General features: G+C 49.6%; 1 protein-coding gene across 1 annotated transcript; it reads right to left on the minus strand.

Annotated features, from left to right (window-relative positions):
• Positions 1–8: 8 nt before the first annotated feature.
• LOC119343223 lies at positions 9–408 on the minus strand (the record flags this gene model as incomplete). Its single annotated transcript, XM_037614316.1, has 1 exon — positions 9–408. A coding segment is annotated over exon 1 (339 nt), but the record flags the coding sequence as incomplete, so codon positions are not given.
• Positions 409–1678: the final 1270 nt, after the last annotated feature.

Consider the following 1678-nt stretch of genomic DNA (forward strand, 5'->3'; position numbering starts at 1 on the left):
CTCTCAACATACACCTCCACCACGCTGAGCCACAGGAACAGCTCCTTGGTCTTCACGCCGGCGATCTTCCTCAGCTTCCCCGGCTCGACGAAGGCCGTCACCTCGCCGGCGTACGACACGGTCTGCTTCACCTTCTTGAACGTGTGCTCCGTCTTCTTCCTCTGCACCAGCCACATGAAGCCAGCCGCGCGGTTGTACCCAAACTCCTCCATGTCCTCCAGGGGCAGCAGGCCCGTCGGGAGGCCCAGCTCCTCCAGCACCTCCACGCACTTCTTCTTGCAGATGGCGCCGTCGCCGCGGAATACCTCCGCGCCGGCACGATGGGTCTCGACGGCTTGGGATGCCATGTCAGGTGAGGCTGTATTTTCTACCACGCGGTCTTGACGATCTTGTGAAATGGGAGAGCTAGCTAGCCGTGAATGATGGAGTCTGATATGCCAGGCCAACCTATATATAGCTAGCTATGTAGTAGGAGATGCGAGAAAGCTTCAATATTGATCACCGTCTATAAGAGTGTTTTCTGCTTGAGAGCTACAGGTTGGTGGTTTCTAGAGTGGAATGTCAATATGTTTGGACCTATTATTTTTGTCTTTTGAACTCGTCAATAGATGTGAGCTTTTATTTGAGCGCTTAAGTGGCGAAGAAGGAAGATTATGGTGATACTCACACAGCCTTCTGTGACCAAGTCCAGAAAGGGTCGCGACGGCATAGCACAGCCCGCCAGCCGCTGAATTGAATGGGTATGCAATGTAGCACAATTGAAAATGTATGCTGGATTCATGCAGAAAAATTATTTTAGGATTGAGGGATTATATCTCTATTTGGAACATCATTGCTGGCGCAATTATGTCGTTTTTACTTTTATTTTTCCAGAAGTCTTGCAGACAACAATGAACTGCCATGTTTGTTGTTAATTACGTACTAACTCTGCCACGAATTACTTGTCACATAAATGGATATATCTAGACGTATTTTTAGTTTTAGATACATCCATTTCGATCCATTTTTACGATAAGTAATTTGGGACGGATGGTGTATTTTCAATCCTCCCCTTCAGTTGGATCAAATACCCGTTTAGAGGGGGTTGTTGGATTCACCCACAAGATCTCACATGGCTGGCCGTGCGACGACAACCAACGACTCCATGGCTGGTGATGCTGGCAATGGTGGGCATGGCGGCGGCCGCGGATCTGGATCCGACCCAGATCACTCGTCGATTCTTCACATGGATGGTCGGCGGCGAGATGAGGGCTCCGGTGAAGGGATGGAAGATCTCCGCCGGAGTACTGGCGGCGACATACGTCTTCATGGTGAAACTCTGTGCGGTTCCAGCCAACCGCGAGATCGGGACGACGTGGGTTCTTCCAAACTTTTCTTCATCTCCGGTCGTCGGCCTTGAAAACTGGTTCAACAAATCTTTCCATCTTCGATCTTGAGGATTGCCGAGCTAAATCTGAAGAGTTTACACGTCGGGCATCCGAGGAGGCCTTTAAGTCTTCGGCCTTTATCAATGCCTTGTTATTTTTAAACCACACCTCGGGTTTAAAGTGTTTCTCATGCGACAGTGCCCTCTTGCATCCGAAATCCAACGCCAGATTGCATCCAAGGTATATCTTTGCAGACGAACTCCAACGCCGGTCTGCATCCAAGGTATATTTTTGCAGCCGAAATCCAACAC

This window comes from Triticum dicoccoides, unplaced genomic scaffold (genome assembly GCF_002162155.2).
Source record: "Triticum dicoccoides isolate Atlit2015 ecotype Zavitan unplaced genomic scaffold, WEW_v2.0 scaffold119586, whole genome shotgun sequence".
In the NCBI taxonomy this organism is placed as follows: domain Eukaryota; kingdom Viridiplantae; phylum Streptophyta; class Magnoliopsida; order Poales; family Poaceae; genus Triticum; species Triticum dicoccoides.